General features: G+C 47.9%; 1 protein-coding gene across 1 annotated transcript; it reads left to right on the plus strand.

Moving 5' to 3' along the window:
* The first annotated feature begins 4999 nt into the window (after positions 1-4999).
* On the plus strand, positions 5000-8140 carry NKX1-2 (NK1 homeobox 2). Its single transcript, XM_028120020.2, has 2 exons — positions 5000-5213; positions 6851-8140. The coding sequence occupies exons 1-2, from the start codon at positions 5000-5002 to the stop codon at positions 7621-7623; spliced, it is 987 nt and encodes a 328-aa protein (XP_027975821.2). The 3' UTR covers positions 7624-8140.
* The last annotated feature ends 11973 nt before the right edge of the window (positions 8141-20113 follow it).

The following is a 20113-nucleotide window of genomic DNA, read 5'->3' on the forward strand; positions in this document are numbered from 1 at the left end:
TACTTGCAAAGTCCCACCTTGCTTCCTCGTCTTTATTCTGCATGCGCCTCCCTTGGGCAGGGCGTTAACGTGGCATTCCATGGTCACAGTCAGCAACAGCCCACACTGCACTCGTGTCCCTGCTCCTTCTGGCCCTGTCCCTCACCAGTTCTCTCCCCATATGTCCTCAGCTTGTCATTTGGCATTTTTCCTTCCATTCTCCTTCTTCCAATTACGTCTCTACTTTTCCAGATGCCCAGAGCAATTTGGTTTGCCTGGCAATTCCCTTGTCTTGGGCTCCTCCTGGGAATATCTTAAAACATTAGAAAACATGGAATGTAAGAGCTACCAGAGCTGGATCCCCAAAAGGGCACCACAGTACCCCCTCCCCCAAGAAGTGCTGGGCTCGCTTATTTTCCGGGAGCTCCTCTTACACATCCCAGCCCTCCCTGTAACTTTGAAGGAAAACCATTTGATAAATGTCTATGATTAGATTTCACCCTGGGGCCAGAATGTGATCCCTTGATCAGAACTTTCCCAAAGCAGGTTCTGAAATCTCACGGCTTGGGTTCAGATCTCAGCTTTACCACCTCCTAGCGCTGGGGGCGTGGACAAAATTGGGGAGAGTAACAGTGCCTGCTTTGTGGGGTTGGGAAGGATTGAATGAAGTAACCCGAAATGAGCAAAAAGCCTGGCCAAGCGCCTGGTCCTGAGCAAGTTCCTCAAAAAGAACAGCTATTATTCATATTGATTGTCATTATCAGAAGCAATTAACATGTATTCAACTAATCAATATAACCACTGCTTTATCCCCTTCTTTGATGTTTCCTCAACATTTCTGAGATAAAGAAGTTGATTTAAAAAAAAGTTGATTTTTTTTAACCTGTTGATTTCCAAGAAGAAATACTGATTTCTTAAAGCAAAATATGTTGAGTACCCACTTTTCTTTTGGCTGCAGTGGGGTTTGGTGGGAAGGCTATCTTTTGAGCTTTCACAAATCAAAGTCTCCTAGGTGGGTTTTTAAAAGGAATACTTGCTCGGCTTGGCAGCCAGAGTTCAAAGCCCTGGTGGTAAACTGTAAATGCTAGCCTTTAATTGTAAATGAACTCTCTGGGGCAACAGGGGTGTAGAGTCAAGTAAACATTAACACCTGATTCTGCTAGGATCACTAGTTGCCTTTTACAATCCAGCACCTTCCCCCTTCCCATTTTGCAGACCCGTTTTTGAATTGAAATACATCTTGGGGAAAGCTGGCTAAGGTTGTGAGTAATGGGGTTGCCCACACGGCTACCCCTGCAGTTGACTTCTCTCCCTTTGTCAGCAAGCTGTGCCTTATGAAGCTGTCTCTTTGGCATCTACGTCCTCCCCAGGGGGCTGGCCCAAACTGCAGGGTTTTACCTAGAGAATTTGTTTATTTTATTTCAGGAACATAAGATTTTATCTAAGGTGGTTTGACATGGCTCATAATATTGCTCTCCCTCTGCATAAACAGCAAATTCTTTCGGGTTCACACTGTTCATGTCTTGGGCAGCAGCTCTTCAAGGCTGTGCTGGATTATAGACCACTTTGTTTGTGGAATAGCTTGGGAAGCTTGGCACCATCGATTTGCATCAGTGCCTCCGGAATAGCCTTTGCCTTCTCCTTAAAGATACTATCGAAACTGTGAAATTCATTAAATAGCCCCAGAAATGGATCAGGTTATTTAACACAACATCCCTAATGGTGCAATATCTCAGCTGTCTGCACTGATAGTGAACATTGTCTTGGATAGTGTTATCAGCCCAGGACACCCGCAATGAATATTGATCCCGAGCTTGTTACAGCCATCACTTGCCATCAGGACAGGTCAGGGTTGGAACCCACCTAGCATCAAAGCAATTTAAAGACAGCACTCAGGCAGAATTTTAATGCCCACGTTGGAAAAACAAATCAACTCCATGCACAGAGGGAAGGTGGCTTGCTGGATATAGGAACACCTCAGGTACAAATATATGCGGGAGGATGTTAGTGAGTGAACACAAGACCAAACTGTACCTATCGGAGGTCTCACTAGCTCCTGGTCATTTACAAAGCAGGTGGCCAGAAAGACAATTCCCTAAGGCCCCCCTCCCCTCACCAAATTGAGGAATTTTGCCTGTTTGTTGGGTGGGGGACTTCTGAGTTGGGTGAGTCAAAGGGAGCATTTTCTATCCCTTCAATGTTGATGGAGACAGTGTGCTGTTTCTACTGCGTCATCTATTTCCAGAAGCCACACACGGTAACCGGTACTGCACTGAGCACGGGTATCAGAAATAGAGGGGAAAAAATAAAGGACAAGAACAATTAAAAAGAATTAAAAGAAGTTCTTAAGATTGAGTCTTAAAAAACGTGGCCTTTATATGCTCTTGTCTTTGTCTCCAATTTGTTGCTTCTCCCTTTGCTGCTCCTTTTCTATATTTAACACCTGTCAACCTCAAAGGAAAGGTGATTCATATCTTTTAAACAAAAAAAAATTTTTTTAAGATTTTATTTATTTATTTGAGAAAGAGAGAATGAGAGACAGAGAGCACGAGAGGGAAGAGGGTCAGAGGGAGAAGCAGACTCCCCGCTGAGCAGGGAGCCCGATGTGGGACTCGATCCCGGGGCTCCAGGATCATGACCTGAGCCGGAGGCAGTCGCTCAACCAACTGAGCCACCCAGGCGCCCTTAAACAAAAATTTTTTGAGGCAGTTTATAAAGCAAAATGAAAATGACCCAGATTGGGGCTGCTCTTGGCCGTCTGCAGCCTTCCCTGTCTCCCTGGTTTGGGTATAGGGCGCCTCTGGAATGTCAGCTCACCTTCCGGAGGAAAATGGCTGCAAGGTTGCTAACAGAACAGATAAGACCCATCGTGGGAGAGCACAAATATCCCTTCTGGAGCTACCTTAGGGAGATCTATTTCTACCCTGAAGAACCCAAATGTGGAAGAAATATGAAAGTGCGCGGGGGGGGGGGGGGGGAGTAACAGGAGGGTGAGCTCAATATGGGGAGGGAAGGAGAAAGAAAGGGAAATTTAAAAAAAAAAATCAAGTGAGATCTGGGTGAGAAAGAGTTGTCAAAACAGAAAGCCAAGTACCCTATCAGTATGTGTTCCGGAAGGTTCTCTGATTTGCAATCCAGTTTCCTGGGTGCCACTGTTTAGTTCCAGGGTCACCTTTTCTTTGGTTTTCACAGGGCGTGCATTCCCTCTGGTGGGAGGTGGGCCAGGGGCTCGGGCAGGGCACTTCCCTTCCTGCTTTCCCGTAAAAGCACAATCCATCATAGCTTTAGGCCTAGAGCGGGTTTGAATTTCGGCAGGGCTTTAAAGTCGGCAGGGAATACAGGGGCCGCCTCTGGGAGGGGCCACAGGTTTGAATGAGAAAAGCTACAAGGAACCGGCGCGTAGGGTCTTCCCTTCCATAACAGATGGGATTAACAGCGCCCCACCCACCCCTGCACTTTAATGAGCGAGTTTCTCCTCCTCTTCCTACAGCTACCTTCTCGGACAATATTAATTGCCAAGTCATTGTTTGGAAGCCCCATGGGGCAGGGAAGAAAGGAACAGCAGAGTTAGAAGTGGTTCTGGGCAGAGGGGTCGGAGAAGCCTCAGAATTTGCTGCGGGGGTAAATGCTTACTGCTCACAGACTGCTCCCCAAGCGACAAAAGGAGAAGGAATGTTAACATGGGTCTGGCTGGTGGAAGTTTCCTCCAAGGACTGATGTTCATCATTCCAGGGGACCTGGCGGGGCAGATGGGAGCCCGCCCGATTATCTCTGTTCTCTGACCTTACGTTCAAACCAGACAAGCATCTTTTAACTTTTTTTTTCTTCTTCTTGGGGCTAGAAGGGGATGGGGGGGGTCAAAGATGCAACCTGGGTCCCAGAGACCCAATTTCTGTTGCACATGATTGAATCTGTGACTGTGAGGAAGGACTGAAGGGCATCAGGGCTGTGCTTGGCGGCTCAGCGATCCAGGGCAGCCACCCTCACCAGGCCCATCTCACCTGGCTCTGAGCCCGCAACCCGCCAAGGTTCCCAAAGCGGCGGGACACCCTAGCGCGGGCTTGGATCTCTCCCCAAAACCCCTGCTGTTCTGTGACCCGGCGCCGCTAGGCTCCGGCTCTGGGCAGAAGGGAAAGCCTCGGCTCAGGGCAGGATTTTCCTCCTCCATTTCTGACATGGCAGGATATCCTGGAAAGGCTACTGGCCGGGGAAAAGCAGACCTCTCGGTTCGAATCCGGCCGCTGTCACCAGTCAATAGTAACCTTGGGCAACGCACTTCTCACCTTGGAATCTCAATTTCCTTATCTTTAAATGGGGATGATAGTGTTGCCAGGCCACTCCCTCCTCACAGGGATGCTCGGAGAACCAAGTGAGATCGCGCAAGCCCAGGGGCTTTGTAAACTGTAAACTGTGGGAACACTAGAGCTTTTAAATCTGAGGTGACCAGGTCTGAGACCATCACTGTGATTCCCTGGCGGGGCAGGAGATGTGCGGAGCGTTGCCTTCAGGTAATCACTGCTGGCCTCGATTATATCCCCAATTCAAAGTCACCGGGGAAAAGTCACAAACCCAAGCCCAAGTCAGTGTGTGTATGGGGGGGGGGGGAATCCCCGGGATGGAATGGTCCCGCGATCCCTCGCTCGCGCACATCCGGAGTCCCCGCGGGTCGGGCAGAGGCGCGCGGAGCCCGCGGCGGTGTATGGGCGCGCGCGCGCACCGGGCTCACGCAGGCGCCCCCGAGCCGAGGCGAGCTGCCCCAGCGCGGTGCGGGGCAGTCTTGGGGCCGCTGCGAGAGAGCTCTGCACGTGGCGGGGATCTGGGCCGCGCAAGTGCCAATCCGGGCGCAGCGCCCCCGCGGCTCTCTCCCAGCTCCGCCTCCGCGTGCCCCTCCCCAGATCCACTTGGCCGCCCCGACCCTCCTACTGGCTGGAGAGCTGCGGCCCAGCCACAGCCGAAGGCAAGCCAGAGCGCGGCCATCCCGGACCCCGCGCCGCCGGCCTCCGGCCCGTGGGCGGCGGGCATGCTGGCATGGCAGGACGGCGGGGCCAAGGCGGCTCCCTCCCACCACAAGATCTCCTTCTCCGTCCTGGACATCCTGGATCCGCAGAAATTCACCCGCACTGCGCTCCCGGCCGTGCGCCCTGCTCCCCGGGAAGCCAAGAAAAGTTTGGCAGAGGGCGAAGCGGGGAAGGACGCCAGCCCAGGGGACTCAACTCGGCAGCAGGAGACCTCTGGTAAGGATGCGAAGCGGCCCCGGGTCCCTGGAAGCCCCAGCCCAGATGATGCGATGGGGAGGCTGGGAGGTGGGTGGACACCCAGGGACCGAGTGAGTGGCCGTTAGCGGAGCCTTCACCAAAGGGAGAAGGCTCACAGGACGAGGTGCAAAGCGTTGCCTTGTCTCTGTGTTGGAACTGAATTGAGGCAGAAAAGAGGCCCCCAGCATCCTGGGTCTGGGATTTGCCTCCCAAAGGCCGTCCCTGCTCACCGGCCAAAGCACTAAGCACCACAGCTCTGTTTTGCTCGCAGGGGAAACTAAACAGCCAACGTCCACCTTATCCTGGCTCATTCATTTATCGGGCATATAACGCACCCACCACGTGCCAGGGCCTAGACCACAGGTAAAAGTCATGGAAAACTTCAGAAACGGCGAGGTAGACATGATGAATACTGCCCCCATTTTATGGACGAGGAAGCTGAGGCTAAATCATGTGTCGGTGCCTGGAAGGGAGTGCGAAGTCAGGTTTACGCACCTAGTGGCCCACTTCCAACCATCTCGACACCTGCAGAGATTCCGCTGCCCCACGCGCTCTGCTCTCTCTCCCCAGACCCAGTCGTTGACTGGGGCGGGAGCAGGGGTGGGGCGGGGTAATGCGAGGCCTTTGGTCCTTCCTACTCGGAAGGTTTTTTCACTTACTCCTAACTCTGGCGGGCACCTGATGAGGGGTCTGGGAGAGTTTGTGTCTGGAAAGACGGACAAAAGACAGCAGGACCCGTGCTGGGTGGAGCGTGGGCGGGAGGTTCCCTGGAGGGACGCCGAGTCAGAGACGCAAGTCCGAGAGAGGCTGGATGCGGCACAGCCCCCCGCTTCTCCTCCCCAAGTTTGGCAGTGATTGGGGCTCGGGGCGCCTCTGGCGGCCGTGCTTGGGCCCGGGTAGTCCGCCTGGTAATTGTTCGGATCGCCCCTCGGAGGGGCCGCACTCCCCTCCCCCCACAGCCGTGATCGATATTCTATTACTGGCGCCTGCATATCTCCTGCCCGCAGCTTGCAGGTACCGACTTCAAACCCCCTTTCCCTGTCTGATCCTAATATTGTTCGATTAAAACTTACCTTTAATAGATGACATCTATCGATCGGGTCCCGCACAAATCTGAAACTCTATTAACACGGCAGGAGAGAGAAGATGGGAAAGAGGGAATTTCACTTTTAAAAGGGGGGGGGGCGGAGGGAGCTTAATAACTTCTTTTTTAATTGCTAGGAGTTCCAGACCAAAATAGGCTTCTAGGGACTAGGGAGACGGAGCCTTAAACGCGTTTGACATCTCGATGTCTCAATGTACAGTGATCCTACCCGCCCAATACTGTCCAATATGGTCATTATATTTTCTTAATGGGGGTTGTCATTCATTCATTCAAAATTCATTTCTTCGACGTCAACTAGATAGAAAATGAGTCAAGGGCAAGAGGACACCGCACCCCTAAACCCCAACTCCTGGGAAGGGCTTGCGAGGATGTGTGATCGCGGGGTGGTGGGGGGAGCGAGAGGCGGGAGAGAGGCAGAGCTAGGGCCTCTGGGGAAGAGGAGGAGGGGGTCTGGCGACCCGGAGGGGCTGGGTCGTTCCGGGCTTCTGGTCACCCTCCCCTTCTCCACTAGATGCTGCGGACCGCGGCGCGGGCGCGTCGTCCCCCTTGGAGGGCTCCGATGCCGAGGAGGCGGAGGAGGAGGAGGAGGAGGAGGAAGCCGACGACGCGGGCCAGCGGCGGCCGCAGGGGCGGGCTGCGCTCCTGCAAGCGGACCCGGCGCGCTCCCCCGAGTCCCGGGAGGCGGCGGACCCGGCGCGCTCCCCCGAGTCCCGGGAGGCGGCGTTGGCGGCGGCGGAGCCGGGCACCCGCGGGCTCGCGGGCTCCCCGGGCTCGCCCGGCTCCCCGCGGCCCCGGCGCCGGCGCGCCGAGCCCCGCTGCGCCAAGCCGAGGCGCGCGCGCACCGCCTTCACCTATGAGCAGCTGGTGGCTTTGGAGAACAAGTTCCGGGCCACGCGCTACCTGTCGGTGTGCGAGCGCCTGAACCTTGCGCTGTCGCTCAGCCTCACTGAGACGCAGGTCAAAATCTGGTTCCAGAACCGCAGGACCAAGTGGAAGAAGCAGAACCCCGGCGCCGACGGTGCGGCGCAGGCGGGGAGCGGCGCGCCCCAGCCCGGGGCGCCCGGGACGGCCGCTGGAGCGGGCGGCGGCGGCGGCGCGGGGAGCAGTCCCGGACCCCCGGGCCCGGGCGCACTGCCCTTCCAGACTTTCCCCTCCTACTCGGCGGCCAACGTCCTCTTTCCGGCCGCCACCTCCTTCCCGCCAACGGCCGCAGCCGCCGGGGGCCCCTTTGCGTCCTTCCTCGGGCCCTCCTACCTGACCCCTTTCTACGCTCCGCACCTATGAACCCGGAGCTCCTCGGGGGTCCACTTCGTCGGGACTCACGAGAGATTGGCGTGGTCGCGGGTTTCCTCATTCCACCGAGGGGCGCCGACGCGCAGGGACCGCCCCCTCGTGGTGAGCGGGTGTCTGCGCGCCCCTTCCTTTCCAGCTGTCCCGACGCGCCACCAGAGGGCAGGGAGAGGCTGCCCGCCCGCTCCAGCCGCGCCCCTTCCCGCCGCGAAGACCCCCTGAATCCACGCGGTCCACAAAGGGGGTCAGGGATCTGCCGTCTTTAAAAGTGTCCGGAGTGAAAGCTGTCCTCAACGCTTCCGGTTTCTGAACCTGGCTCTTCACTTTCCGTCAGGCTCAGTTCCGTCCAAGGGCTCCTTCCGAGAGTCTAGGTGTCCCGAGCAGGGCTAACACGGCTGCGGGGATGGAGATGCCAGGGAGCCAAGACTTCTTGCCCGCCGGTCGCTCACACTTAGGATGGAATCTTCTTCGAACATTTTAGCTCATTTCAGAGGGTAAGCAGCTTCCCCCTTTCGGCGCGTATTGGTTCCCTTTTCATACTTGATTATTGGCCCAAACCCAGTGATTCCTCCCAGATACCGAACGAGCTGGGTCCACGAGCACACACACTGCCGCTGTGAAATGGACTATTTTTAAATGCACAAAACTGCACATTTTTAGATCTTCATTTAAGATTAAGACTTGAGCGCAGTTCTTGTTCCAAACAGACCCCCCACAGGCTGTTCCTGAGAGAATAGGTATCTTACTTTTCTGAGAAGACCAGAAGTTTCTGCTAGGCAATATAACGGCTTTGTGGTTAGACTTAGCTGCTGACGCAGGCGCGGTTCGGCTGTCTTGCAGGTTTTTGAGAGCAGCTTTGACCAACAGGCAATAGCCTCACATGCTTAAAATTGATAATGAAGGGACCAACGGTTCAACTAAAATCTTTAAGTTTATGCCTGACGCTGTGTTTGATACTCTCATTGGTCTGTCCTGGCATTTCCTAGGCTCCCAAATAGTGAACAGAGCTGGGAAAGGACAGCTCCCCCAGTACACACGACAGTCATAAATTGGACTATTTTTTAAAGGCACAAACTCAACATTGTTAGAGCTTCATCTAGAGCCATTCTTGTTCCCAACAGACTCCGGGATGGCACAACATGCAAAAGGCTGTCAAGGGTGTGAAGGAAGTAGTTCTTAGGCTAAAGGAGGACTGTCATTTAGGCAATGTTTTGTCCAAGCAAAAACATTCCCATAATGAATTCAACCACGGGAACTTACTGTATGGCCCTTAGCTCCAACTGCTACTTTTATTATGTCCCTGAAAAAATTATTCTGTAAAATTCTCATGCCAGATTTATTTGGAATACTGCCTTCAGTTTTCTATGTGATATGTTTGGAGTTCATATCTCAGAAACCCCGAGGTTCCCAGCCAGGTCATGTCTGTTTCATTCTTACCTTTGTTACTTGAGGTGGGCTGATATCTACACGGATACCATACTGCTTGCTATTTTTGATAGCCTGTGCCATTAACAATTAAATTGAATGATCAAAGGCTTCTGATAAAGCAAGCCCAGTTTGGTGTCACGAACCCATGATACTATAATTTTGAAATATCTAGTTCTATTATTATCAGGAATGATAGAAAACATCCCGCCTTCTGCCAAATTAAATGAAAACTTCATATTCATCAGATGCTTACAAGATTTGAGAATGGGTATCCTTTAATTATATATGATGTGCTAATTACTTGTTTCCTTCTATGTTAAAGAAGAGTGTTCCCAGACAACCACATTGTAACTTTCTAAAAGATAATTGATGCCAGATGAGATTAAAAATGCAGTTACTGTAGTTGAGAATGTTTTATTCACTTTACCTATTGAGAAACACTCCCTCAACAACTGTTCTTTAGTTTTTGAAAAGCAACATCCCATGTGTCATGAACAGGCAGTTCAAGTGCCCAGAGTCAAGATCTGTAACAAGAAGCTGAATTTCTGTAAGATGTGGGGAACATTTCATCTCTCTCAGGTACCAGCATCACAGAAGACTCCAGCAGAAGAGGGACTAGGGAGGGAGGCGGGAGGCTTATCTGTCTGTGGACTAGCATGGAGTGCTGTCATTCCTGACCTTTCTGGTTTCTACACATTGTGCCAGAGTAATGCTCCAAGTGTGTGACTTTGGACTTCTGATGCTTTGAAAGGCCCAGTGGCTTTCCGACCAAATCCTTAGACTCAATCAGTTGATGTGTTTGTCTAATAAATCCTTTTTGTAATGATTTCTCATTTAACTATTTCTTGTTCTCTATTAGCAGAGTTTTTAACTAATTTTATAATTATCGGAGTTTATATAGATGTGTCTCCCTCCCCCCACCAGCTAGTCTCCACAAATAGAGGGTATTTCTACCCTAACATGACTTTCTCATGCCATGCTAGATACTTCTTCAAACCCGTACTAGATAGACACATAGTGGCTACGCTAGCGCGCAGTATATAAAAACACACAGGGCCATTTTCGTAGCAAAAGTGAAGTACCTTACAGAATTTTGTTAGTGGCTACAAATTAGATCAACCCCTACGTACCAGATTTTTAGGACATTAACTTCCTAGTCTTATGTTACAAATTCTTAATACCCCATAAAGAGCCTGGTAAATAACTTTTTAGGCTTAGGCTGTCCATTGGTCGTAGATTTCTTTCTTTCTTTTTTTTTTTTTGAAAGATTTTATTTATGGGCGCCTGGGTGGCTCAGTTGGTTAAGCAACTGCCTTCAGCTCAGGTCATGATCCTGGAGTCCCGGGATCGAGTCCCACATCAGGCTCCCTGCTCTGCGGGGAGTCTGCTTCTCCCTCTGACCCTCTTCCCTCTCGTGCTCTCTATCTCTCATTCTCTCTCTCTCAAATAAATAATAAAATAAAATCTTAAAAAAAAAAAAGAAAGATTTTATTTATTTGAGAGAGAGATAGCGAGAGCAGGAATACAAGCAGGGGGAGTGGGAGATGGAGAAGCAGACTTCCCGCAGAGCAGGGAGCCTCACATGGGGCCCGATCCCAGGACCCTGGGACCATGACCTGAGCCAAAGGCAAACGCTTAACAACTGAGCTACCCAGGTGCCCTGAGTCTGATTTATTCTTGAAAATAAAGCTTGTAGGGGCGCCTGGGTGGCTCAGTCATTAAGCATCTGCCTTCGGCTCAGGTCATGATCCCAGGATCCTGGAATCGGGCCCCATGTGAGGCTCCCTGCTCAGCGGGAAGCCTGCTTCTCCCTCTCCCACTCCCCCTGCTTGTGTTCCCTCGCTCGCTGTGTCTCTGTCAAATAAATAAATAAATAAATAAATAAATAAAATCTATAAATAAATAAATAAATAAAATAAAACTTGTTGCCACTAAAGGAAGTACATTCTGGAGCCACCCAGGCGCCCCTTGGTCATAGATTTCTGATGTTAAAAATGACCATTGCAGGGACGCCTGGGTGTCTCAATCGGTTAAGTGTCTGCCTTCGGCTTGGGTCATGATCCCAGGGTCCTGGGATGGAGTCCCTCATTGGACTCCCTGCTCCGCGGGGAGTTTGCTTCTCCCCCTGCCCCACACCTCCATTCCTCCTCACGCTCTCTCTTTCTCTCTCTCAAAAAGAAATAAAATCTAAAAAAAAAAAAAGTGACCATTGCAGATCCCCGCTTGAAACCACACAGCCAAGGAGCCACATGAGTTTAAGGGAGTGAGTGAAAAGCCTGCCATACATTGAGAAATCCCCATCCATTTTATGGGCACAGATCAATTTAGTGTATTTGTCTTTTTTTTTTAAGATTTTATTTATTTATTTGACAGAGAGACACAGCAAGAGAGGGAACACAAGCAGGGGGAGTGGGAGAGGGAGAAGCAGGCTTCCCACGGAGCAGGGAGCCCAACGCGGGGCTCGATCCCAGGAGCCTGGGATCATGACCTGAGCCGAAGGCAGACGCTTAACGACTGAGCCACCCGGTCGTCCCAAGTGTATTTGTCTTTTTAAGAAGTAACTGATAAAACCTGCTTAACTACCTTTAAACATTATGAGTAGGCTAAAAGATATTCTTCAGTAAACGCTAATAAGTACACTTTTAAAAAACATAATTCCACCTTAAAGTCAGTTGAAGGGGAAGCACCTAAGAGTCAATGAAGTGGGAAGACCCAGACTCAGGCAAAGAAAAACCAGAAAGTGCCCCCCTCCCGCCTCCAGCTAGAAGCTGGAGGCAAATCCCAGAGGAGCCCAGTTGTGGAGACAAGGGGAGAGAGAGCCTTGGAAGGAGGGTCACTTTCGGGGTCAGCCATGCTTGCCACACCTAACCCTCTCTTGGGCTGTGATTTTCAAGGACTACATGTTCAAAGCCACTTCTACCCTTCTGTAGATATATGATTACAGAGTATCTGTGTGGAAAACACAGAGTTTGGTGCCTGGCACAATGAAGGTATTGTTATTCCACTTGAAGCTAGAAAGGACATTAAGCATGCTGTCCCTAACCCAACCACCTCACTTACAAAATTTTTATTGCAGTATAATAAACATAGAGAAAACTGAAAATATCAGGTGTGTACGGCTTGGTGCATTTTTGCGAACAGAATACACCTTTATAGGAGTGCCTGGCTGGCTCAGTTGGTAGAGCGTGTGACTCTTGATCTCAGGGTTGTAGGTTGAAGCCCTGCTTTGGGTGTAGAGATTACTTAAAAATAAAATCTTAAAAAATATATATATACCTTTATAATCAGCACCCAGATCAAGGAACAGAACATGATGAGCATCTCAGAGGCCCCTTGTGTCCCCTTCCAATAATTACCTCCCCCAGTGTAACTGCTATCCTGACATCTAACAGCATTGATGAGTTGTGCCTGGTTTTCTTTTCTTCTAATTATAAAAATGGAATCCTACAGTATGTACTTTTTTGTGCCTAGATGTCTTTGCTCAACATTATTTATGAGTTTCATCCATGTTGTGGTATATGGCTGTAGATGATTCATTCCTCTTGCTGTTGGCATATTATCATATTTACAACTTATTTATCCATTCTACTGTGGGTGGGTAATCAAATACTCTTTCATTGTTTTGATTACTGTCTTACACACTTCTTTTGGTAACTATATCTTTATACTTTCATTTGTAATATATCCAGCAGGGGGATTCCTGGGTGTGCATATGCCTAGCTTTAGTAGATACAGCCAGTCAGTTTCCCAGTGTGGTTGTAACAGTTTGCATTCCCACCTGCAAGGAAGGAGAGCTCCAGGTGTTCCACATGGGAATGACCACGTTTGTCATTCGATGATTTTGGAAGCTACGTAGTCGTGTCACACTCTGGTTTTAAATTTCATTTCCCAACGGGTTATGATGTTACCATCTCTCTAGATGCCTGTTGGCCACTGGGGATCTGTTTTGGTGAAGTGCCTAGTTCATATCTGCCCACTGGTGAAATAAATTGAGTCTTAGAGAGGAGGTGACTTACTCAAGGTCGTCCAGGTTACCTAAGAAACTGAGATGCAGTGAGGTTATATGACTTACCCAAGGTCACACAAAGAGTAAGAGAAGAGCAGAGCCTGAAAGCTGGGCCTAATAACTCCAGGATGATTTAAAACAAAATTTTTTTTTAACTGGGAATATTCACAGGGTCTCAACTATCACCCCATAAATTACTTTATTAATTACAAATGAAAATGGGGTTTCTCTACAATGGTAAAATTGGGGATATCACCTTGACCTTCACCAAATGAGACAAATTGATATCAGATCCCTCTTGGTGTAATCAGGATGATTTAAATTGTACTTCGGGCCGCCAATCATATAAAATATTTGGTAAGTTTTTTTTTTTTTTTTTTTTTAATGACCTGACAGCCGTTTGGGCATTTTGTAATAGTTAGACAGGTAAGTGTCAGTATTAGAAAGAAAGGGTACTCCATTGCTCCACCTTCCTCTGTCCCCTGCCTCTTTCCTTCTTGCCACAGACCCGTACGGAGCACCCGTTCTGTGCCAACTGTTTTGGATGGTGGGAATTTATTGATTTATTGAGTTCCCAGGCACAGAGTAGATTACAGTCTGTGTGTTCTTATCTTTTCTGCAACCATGGTGGTTTGTGGAGCCAAAAAGAGGACCACCCTTTATTTCCTCTCTACCGCTTAACTAGCTCTGCAATCTGATGTGAGTTTCCGCAAGTTTTCTGAGCCTGAGAGGCACATAATACGCTCTCTAAATGTTAAAGTTCTTCCTGCCAATGTATAAATTGGCTTCTGCAGGTAACCGACTGAGCCAGCCAGGCTCCCTGGGGATTAGGGTTTAAATAAACGCTCTTCCGGGCAGCCGCTGATCACACAACACTCATCCTTTGCGAGACTTAACCTGGCCAAGAACACTGGGGGCGGGAGAGGACAGTAGACAGTCCACACAAAAGAGCTGAGCGGACGATCTTAGAAAATTACTTATTTTTACAAAATCGATTCCCTTCTTGTGAGCCATTTTCTTTCATGTATAGTTAATACATTTACAAAATGTTCTCTTTGCTTCTAAATAACTGGCAGATCCTGAGGCAGAAGGGGCCCGTTTGGGGGAGATTTAGATAGCATTTTCAGAACAGAATACTCATGAGGTCCAAAATTACCACAAATGTGCAGGAAGGTTTAAGACTAATCATTAAAAGGCTAGCTTACCCCCTTTTTGGAAAGTTCTCTTCTTTCACAAATGCATTTTTTCCAAGGGGTTCTAGTTTTGCATAGGGGGCTCTCTTTGGTCCATCATTATTGTGGCTGGCTAAGTCACCCTAAATTCTCAGGGATTCAGAATACTTAGTTCCTAGGAATATCTCTACAGGAAGAAGGAAACAAATCAACTCCTCTTGGAGCCTAAAAATCCCTACTTACCGCTAAGCAAGATTCTGATGGAATCTTTCTAAAGACATCAAAACAAAGTTCAAGCACCCCTCTGATTTGAAATTAGCTTCCTTCCATATAAATCAGTACAGTAATATTGGTGAATAGGAGCGAACAGCAATTACTCAGGAGATATCACAAAGATGGCTTGTCTGATAAATTCACAAGCTGACTTAATAAAAATACCTTCCATGTGAGTCACACTTCTTAATCTTTCAAAACACTTGAAGTTCTTTAGGCTTATTTATTTCTTAAAAAGATTTTATTTTTAAGTAATCTCTATTCCCATGGTGGGTCTCGAGATCACAACCCTGAGATCAAGAGTCTCAGCCCCACTGACTGAATCAGCGAAAAAATCACAATTTTTTCTAACTGTGGAAAAATATACATAACATAAAATTTACCATTAAAGTGTTCAATTTGAAGTGGCATTAAGTATATTCACGATGTTAGGGCGCCTGGGTGGCTCAGTTGGTTAAGCGACTGCCTTCGGCTCAGGTCATGATCCTGGAGTCCCGGGATCGAGTTCCGCATCGGGCTCCCTGCTCGGCGGGGAGTCTGCTTCTCCCCTGCCCCTCACCCGTCTCATGCTATCATTCTCTCTCTCAATAAATAAATAAAAATCCTAAAAATAAAGTATATTCATGATGTTAATGCAACCATCATGTCTATATGGTTCCAGAACTTTTTCATCACCTCAAGCAGAAACCCTGTTTCCATTGAGTAGTAACTATCCATTCCCCCTAAGGTGCCTACACCTTAGCAGCCACTAACCCGCTTCCTCTATGCATTTGTCTTTCCTGGATATTTCAAAAAATGGTTTTTGTTTTTTTTTTTCAGAGAGAGAGACAAAGTGAGAGAGGGAACACAAGCGGGGGGAGTGGGAGAGGGAGAAGCCGGCTCTCCGCGGAGCGGGGAGCCCGATGTGGGGCTCGATCCCAGGACCCTGGGATCATGACCTGAGCCGAAGGCAGACGCCTAACGACTGAGCCACCCAGGCGCCCCTCCTGGATATTTCACATAAGTGGGATCATATAATACGTAGCCTTTCGCGCTTAGTTTCTTTCTCACATAATGTTTTCAAGGTTCATCCATGTGTTTGTACTTCATTGCTTTTAGTGGCTGAATTGATAAATCACATTTTGTTATCCATTTATCAGTTGATGGACATTTGGGTTGTTTCCACATTTTGGTGATTGTGAATAGTACTGTTATGAACATCTGTGAAACAGTTTTTGTTTCAATGCCTGTCTTCAGTTCTTTTCTTTTTTCTTTTCTAAAGATTTTTTATTTATTTATTTGACAGAGAGAGTGAGAAAGCCCAAGCAGGGGGAGCAGCGGAGGGAAAGGGAGAAGCAGGCTCCCTGCTGAGTAGGGAGCCCGATGCGGGGCTCCATCCCAGGACGCTTGGATCATGACCTGAGCTGAAGGCAGACATTTAACCAACTGAGCCACCCAGGTGCCCCTCTTTTTTTTTTTAAGATTTTATTTATTTATTTGACGGAGACACAGTGAGAGAGGGAACACAAGCAGGGTGAGTGGGAGAGGGAGAAGCAGGCCCCCCCTGCTGAGCAGGGAGCCCAGTGTGGGGCTCCATCCCAGGACCCTGGGATCATGACCTGAGCCGAAGGCAGACGCTTAACGACTGAGCCACCTAGGCGCCCCTCTTTCTTTCTTTTTTTTTAAGATTTTATTTATTTGACAGAGACAGAGAGAGCATGAGTTGGGGGGGTGGTGCAGAGGGAGAGGGAGAAGCAGACTCTCCGTTCAGCAGGGAGCCCAACTCAGGACTCCAGGATCATGACCTGAGCCAAAGGCAGCTGCTTACCAGACTGAGCCACCCAGGTGCCCCAGTTCTTTTCGATGTGTAATTAGGTGTGGGATTGCTGGCTCACGTGGTCATTCTGTATTTAAGCTATTGAGGAATCCCAGATTATTTTACACGGCTGCTAGACCATTGTACATTTCCCACCAGCAATGTATGAGGGTTCTGATTTCTCCATATCCTTGCCAACACTTTTTATTATTGTTGTTTTAAAATTAAAACCAATCTAGTAGATGTAAAGTGTGTCTCAGTGTAATTTTGATTTGTATTTCCCTAATCACTCAACAGTATTGAGCATCTTTTCATGTACATGTTGGCCATTTATATATCTTTGGAGAAATGTGCCTTCAAACCTTCTGCTCACTTTTTAATTGGGTTGTCTTTTTGTTGAATTTTAATAATTCTTTATATATTCAAAACACACATCCCCTTCCCCCCTTTTTTTGTACATTAAAATAAACATACAGTCCAAAGACTCTCTCCTCCCATCCTTTGCACAAACACGTATTGGGCACCAGCTGTGTGCCAGGTGCTACTCTAGCATCTGGAAGTGCAACAGAAAGATCCTGGCTGGGCACGGGAGGGGAGGTCGGGGAAGTGAAAGTCGCAGAGAGCTATGCACTCGGTGCGGCAGAGTGTAGAAAATGCCATGGCCTTCTCATCAGCTGTTTCTGTATGAAGGAACACTCTCCTTTGCACTGATGTCATTTGGAATTCAGGCTGGAAATAAATATATCACTACCACCACCTTTACCATGCTTGCTCTCTACAGATCTGGTTTATGTTTTACAAAGGTCTTGCCAGGCCTTTATGATTCCCAGGGTGTGGCAAAGTATCATTACTGTAGAAGTTAATGGTATTAGCAGGGTAAGTTCAAAGAATCAGAGTTACTTGTTTTCCTGAGATGAATCGTAAGTGCTTTTTTCCCCTTACAGACTTGTGAGCTCCATCATGGTTTTCCAGACTAATTTTTTTAAAAAGATTTTATTTATTTGAGAGAGAAAAAGCAAGAGAGAGCACGTTGGGGGGGGGGGGAAGGGCAGAGGGAGCAGGACAAGCAGACCCCCTGCTGGGCAGGGAGCCTGGTGACAAGGGGCTAGATCCCAGGACCCCGAGATCAGGACCTGACCCAAAGGCTGATGCTTAACCTACTGAGCCACCCAGGCACCCCCCAAAATAATTTTAAGTAGAACTACTTTCACTGGCTTAGAGAAATGTATTCCTTCCTGGCAGCAAGGTTTATGGAGTATAAACCCATGTAATTTTATCTGCCAGCTAATTCCTAATTTTTCTTTCACTTCCAGAAGGCAAAAATACTATATTTGAATGACAGCTTCGTGGCAGGACAGATATAAGATGTTTTGTCCTATCTTTCTCTTTGGAAGCTTAAATAATTAGCAACCATACCTGCAGAAGCTGCTGGGCCCTCGATGCAGATACTTATTTTCAAAGCTACATCAGACCCCACATGATCCTTCTTTGCTTGCTGTGGGTCAGGCACTGTGTCCCTGGGAGTACAATGGTGAACAAGACAGACCAGATCCCTCCCCTTCAGTCCTGCCACAGTGGTCTTCCTGCCTTTTTGATCTCTGATCTTTCAGAATAAAACATAGTGAGTCTGCACCCCCAATATATGTATTTGCTTAAATTGTACATGTTTACTACAGTGCTAGTAGATTATTTGCATTGCAAAATAAAAATATACTTTGAAAAGGATAAGATTATAAAATATAAATTGAATTTCTAACATTTGTTCCTGCACATCCCTATTTATCTTACACTCCCTTCCTACGTTTTAAAGGTTGGTGTCTTGGGGGCACCTGGGTGGTTCAGTCAGTTGAGCATCCGACTCCTGTACTCCTGATTTCGGCTCAAGTCATGATCTCAGGGTCACGAGATGGAGCCCCGTGTCAGTCTCTGGGCTCAGCATGGAGTCTGCTTGTCCTTCCCCCTCCCCCCTGGCTTGTGATCTTGCTCTCTCTGAAATAAATAAGTAATAAATAAATAAATAAATAAATAAATAAATAAATAAATAAAATCCTTATTTATTTATTTTTAAAGATTTTATTTGTTTGTCAGAGAGACACAGCGAGAGCAGGAACACAAGCAGGGGGAGTGGGAGAGGGAGACTCAGGCTTCCCGCCGATCAGGGAGCCTGATGTGGGGCTCGATCCCAGGACCCCGGGGTCATGACCTGAGCTGAAGGCAGACGCTTAACTGAGTGAGCCACCCAGGCGCCCCAAATAAAATCTTAAAAAAAAAAATAAAATAAAAGATGGGTGTCCTGGCAGACAAGATGATTCCTGACACATTGCTCTTCTCTGCCTGGGCGGTCAGCTCCTTCTGCAGGGGACGCCTCACTATATCACTTAGCACCTGCTACAGTTTATATTCTGTCATTGTCTGCTTCTTTCATCTGGGAGAGTCTGCCTGTTTCTTTTTCTGTCTCTCTCCTTCCCTGCCAATTCACGCATATATTTTGGGGATCTTTTTACCTCTCACACTGGAATATGCTGGCACTCAATCAATTGCTATTAAAGGACTGAAACATCTTCCACTTTTTGGTTAGTCTAATTTTGTTGTTTTCTTTGGTGTCTGGGGATGATTCTGTTTCCATAACTTTTTCAGAAATTGGGTAACAAATCTGAGTCAACATCACATTAAAAAAGAAGTTGTTCATAATTTTTGCTTCGCAATGGAAGTAATTTTCTTCTTTCTAGTCCTCCTAGGTGGGTAAGGTCAATAAAACCAACTATTTAGAAAAATGACCATGCAGGTGAATGTTGCAGTGGGAAATTGCTCTAAGTTTTCTAACAGCTTTCAGTTTCTGCGCTACCCACTGCAGACCAGCACCAGTCCAGGGACCACACAGGAGTAGCCTGCTTTACTCTTTCTCCTCTGAGACCAGGATTTAGAGTCTTAGCCTTGAAATTGGAAATGCACGCCAGTCCTTTGACCCAGCAATCCCACTTCTAGGACTTTATCCTACAGACACACCTTTATGAAATGTCAGAGAGGAGGTTATCACTTGTGATACTGTTTGCAATAACAAAAGATTGGAAATAATCCAAGTGTCCCGCAATGGGAAGATGAATGCAACTATAAACAAAAGAATGGGGGCCATCTCTCCGTATTGACCTAGAGGGAGCTCCAGGCCGTATTAAGTGGCAAGGTACAAAGAGCACATGTAACCTGCTTTCTCGGGTGTTAGAAAGTGGAGGAAATAATGGTATGCATTTGTATTTGCTTCTATTTGTATGAAGTATCCCTAGTAGGATTAACAAGAAGCTAATATAAAGGGTTGCCCACGGCAGGGGATACCGACTGCATTGGTTTGGGGCAGGAGGAAGACTTCTTGGGGTGTACTGTTCATTTGTAAATGAGGCAAAGGCATTAACCATTTACAAAACAAAAAGAAGTTGTTTGGGAGAGAAAGAGTCAGAGAGGGAAGTAGTTCTACAGACTTAGTAAAAAAAAAAAACAAAAAACAACAACAACAACAAAAAAACCCCCAGCTAGATAATTTACACAATTGGAAGGTTTCCAAAGTTCCTTCAAATAGCACTCTTTGGAAATTGAGAAGAAAATTGGGACTGTCTTTCAACAATATGCCCAGTGGGGCACTAGGCTACTTCCCCAGATTTATCACAAGCTTCCTTTAGAAAATTAAACATGTGGGAAGGTATGACCAGAGCTTGTTCATGGACCAGAAGAAGGCCAGCTCAGAGTCAGGTTCTTAACATATAATCCAGCCCAACTGTGCTTCCCAAACTCCAAGGAGGCTATGCAAAAACTCTACGG

Source organism: Eumetopias jubatus, unplaced genomic scaffold (genome assembly GCF_037043125.1).
Source record: "Eumetopias jubatus isolate StellerSeaLion01/CBP00866 unplaced genomic scaffold, mEumJub1_p1.0 scaffold_17, whole genome shotgun sequence".
Taxonomy (NCBI): domain Eukaryota; kingdom Metazoa; phylum Chordata; class Mammalia; order Carnivora; family Otariidae; genus Eumetopias; species Eumetopias jubatus.

Coding starts and splice junctions, on each gene's coding strand:
- NKX1-2 (XM_028120020.2), top strand. CDS start 5,000: ATGCTGGCATGGCAGGACGGCGGGGCCAAGGCGGCTCCCTCCCACCAC. Junction 5,214..6,850: donor TCGGCAGCAGGAGACCTCTG/GTAAGGATGCGA, acceptor CTTCTCCACTAG/ATGCTGCGGACCGCGGCGCG.